The sequence below is a fragment of the Salvelinus sp. IW2-2015 genome, unplaced genomic scaffold (assembly GCF_002910315.2).
Source record: "Salvelinus sp. IW2-2015 unplaced genomic scaffold, ASM291031v2 Un_scaffold997, whole genome shotgun sequence".
NCBI classification, from domain to species: domain Eukaryota; kingdom Metazoa; phylum Chordata; class Actinopteri; order Salmoniformes; family Salmonidae; genus Salvelinus; species Salvelinus sp. IW2-2015.
The window spans coordinates 10,723-13,973 of record NW_019942679.1 but is presented as its reverse complement, the minus strand read 5'-3'; the positions used below and the strand labels follow the sequence as shown (position 1 = coordinate 13,973).

At 42.7% G+C, this 3,251-nt stretch overlaps 1 protein-coding gene across 1 annotated transcript; it reads right to left on the bottom strand.

Annotated features, from left to right (window-relative positions):
* Window positions 1-1,336: 1,336 nt before the first annotated feature.
* LOC112069388 (zinc finger protein ZFP2-like) lies at window positions 1,337-3,144 on the bottom strand. Its single transcript, XM_024136711.2, has one exon. The coding sequence runs from the start codon at window positions 2,872-2,874 to the stop codon at window positions 1,879-1,881; it is 996 nt and encodes a 331-aa protein (XP_023992479.1). The 5' UTR covers window positions 2,875-3,144; the 3' UTR covers window positions 1,337-1,878.
* Between the last annotated feature and the right edge of the window lie 107 nt (window positions 3,145-3,251).

Genomic DNA, 3,251 nt, shown 5'->3' with positions numbered 1-3,251 from the left:
CTGCTGGTTTAGGTGAGCCGTGGTTGTAGAAGGCCTGAGGTATGGTGTAGGGGGCCTGTAGGATCGTGTGCCTTGTGATTAGTGTTGCTTAGAATAGGGGGCGTCAGGCGACAAGATAGGGCCGTAGGAGCTCTAGCTACTTTGGAGTTAGGATGGTGTTGTCTGTAGAAGAAGGTAGGGAATACGTTGAGGGGCCTGTAGAACCTGCCTTGTGCATAGGTGTTGTAGTAGAAAGAACGGTGAGAGGTGTGGCTGGTGAAATTAGGGGCTGAGGTGGTGATGTGAGAACTAGTAGGCCTGGCCTTAGGACCTGCCTTGTTTGATAGTGTTGTTAAAGAGGTTAAAAGCAGCTAGGGCCTTGTTAAGGGACCTTGCGTGGTTGATAGTGTTGTTTAAAGAATTAGGTAGAAACTAGGGGTCCTACTGACGCTGGTGTGTGAGTAGTGATGGTTAAGAGAGGTACCGTAGAACTAGGGGCCAGTGGGTAGGATGTGGCCTTGTTAGAGGGGAAGCCTTGGTGTGTATAGGTTAGGTAGAAACTAGGGCTCTGTGTAGACCTGCGCTTATGTGTTGACCTGAGGGTGTTGTATGATGAGAGTGGCAAGAGTGACGAGGCCTTGGCTTTATGGTATGACAGACTTCTCGCCGCGTGGTGTGGCTTATAGGCTGGCTGCCTTGATGTATCCAATATTGTGTTGACATAACCAGTTTTACAATCCAGGGTGACTCCAAGCAGTTTAGTCAAACTCAACTTGCTCAATTTCACAATTATTTATTACAAGATTTAGTGAGGGTTGGTGTGTGAAGAGAATAGGACTACCTGGTGCCTGAACAAGATCCTAACGGTAGTTCGAGATAGGAGAGGAGTGTAGGGTGTACTTGAAATTACATGGGTGCCCAAAGAATTATAGTAATAGTGAGTCCAGAGGGGAAGTTGTGCGCCTAAGAATTAAAGGAGAACACATGTAGAAGACGAACAGTTGGTCGCTTCAGGCCATCATCACTGTGATTAGGCAGCAGGCTTCGTATTTTCCAAGTAGCGGCCTGAGGTGGTGGTTGGAGTAGGGTGTCCTAGGTAGTGGTGATAGGGGCCTGAGGGGCACACAGATGTGTTGTGAAATCTGTTGCGAATGTATTGTAATGTTTTTAAAAATTATAAAACTTGCCTTATTTCGCCGGAAGAGTACCTGCTGCCTGGCAGGAACATAATGGGGAATCCATAATAAACCCCAGGAAGAGTAAGGCTGCTGCCTTGGCAGAACTTAATGGGGATCCATAATTAAACCTCAGGAAGAGTAGCTGTTCTCTGCCTGGTGGCAGGAACTAACAGGCACAAGGGTATCAAGGAAGGATCTTTCACTCAATATATATATTTTACATTGTGACATGATTCATTAAAATACACCTACTACAACATTCTACATTGTGACATCATTAAAATACTCCTTCTACAATGTTAAAACATTCTACATTGTGACATCATTAAAATACTCATACTACAATGTTAAAACATTCTACATTGTGACATCATTAKAATACTGCTACTACAATGTTAAAACATTCTACATTGTGACATCATTAAAATGCTCCTACTACAATGTTAAAAACATTCTACATTGTGACATTAAAATACTACTTCTAGAATGTTAAAAAATTCTACATTGTGACATCATTAAAATACTCCTGCTACAATGTTAAAATATTCTACATTGTGACCTTATTTCATTGATATTGAGAAACAACTCCTTCATGTATTTTCTGATGTTTGATGAGAGATCTTTTACTAGAGTATCTCTTGTCACATTGATCACAGCTACAATATTTATTTCCTGTGTGTGTTCTCTGGTGTGATAGAGTAAAATTCTTCCCACATGGATTTCAACTATGAGGATTCTCTCCTGTGTGTGTTCTCTGGTGCATAGACAGATGGCTAGATGTAGTAAAACACTTCCCACATTGATTACAGCTATAAGGTTTTTCTCCTGTGTGTGTTCTCTGGTGTATAGTCAGACTGCTAGATGTAACAAAACTCTTCCCACATTGAGTACAGCTATAAGGTTTCTCTCCTGTGTGTGTTCTCTGGTGTATAGTCAAGCGGCTAGATGTAACAAAACACTTCCCACATTGATCACAGCTATGAGATTTCTCTCCTGTGTGTGTTCTCTGGTGTATAGTCAGCTGGCTAGATGTAACAAAACTCTTCCCACATTGATCACAGCTATAAGGTTTCTCTCCTGTGTGTGTTCTCTGGTGTATAGTCAGGCTGCTTGAGTGAGTAAAGCTCTTCCCACATTGATCACAGCTATAAGGCTTCTCTCCTGTGTGTGTTCTCTGATGTGATTTTAAATGTCCTGACGAAACAAATCTCTTTCCACAGTCAGAGCAGTGGTAAGGTTTCACTCCGGTGTGTGTTCTCTGGTGTGTAGTTAGCCGTCTAGATTCAGTAAARCTCTTCCCACATTGATAACAGCTATAAGGTTTCTCTCCAGTGTGAATTCTCTGGTGTGATTGTAATGTAGATGATTTTGAAAAGCTCTTCCCACAGTCAGAGCAGCTATAAGGTTTCTCTCCGGTGTGAATTCTCTGGTGTGATTGTAATGTAGATGATTTTGAAAAGCTCTTCCCACAGTCAGAGCAGCTATAAGGTTTCTCTCCTGTATGGATTCTCTGATGTATTTTAAGGTCTGCTGAAGAGGTGAATCTCTTCTCACAGTCAGAGCAACAGTGGGGTTTCTCGCCAGTGTGTATTCTCAGGTGTGCTGTCATGCTGCGTGAGTGAGCAAAACTCTTCCCACATTGATTACAGMTATAAGGCTTATCTCCTGTGTGTGTTCTCTGGTGCAAAGTCAGCTGGCTAGATGTAGWAAAATTCATCCCACATTGATCACAGATATAAGGATTCTCTCCTGTGTGTGTTCTCTGGTGTATAGTCAGACGGCTTGACGAAGAAAAACTCTTTCCACATTGACAACAACTATAAGGTTTCTCTCCTGTGTGTGGTCCTCTGGTGTGTTTTCAGGCTGCTTGGAACATTAAAACTCTTCCCACACTGATCACAGCTATACGGTTTCTCTCCTGTATGGATTCTCTGGTGTCTTATAAGGTCTGCCGAAGAGGTAAGTCTCTTCCCACAGTCAGAGCAGCAGTGAGATTTATCATCTGTGTGAATTCTCTGGTGTAGTTTTAGTGAATCTGATCTTGAGTAACTCTTCCCACAGTCAGCGCAGCAGTGGAGGTGTCTTTTCCTGTGG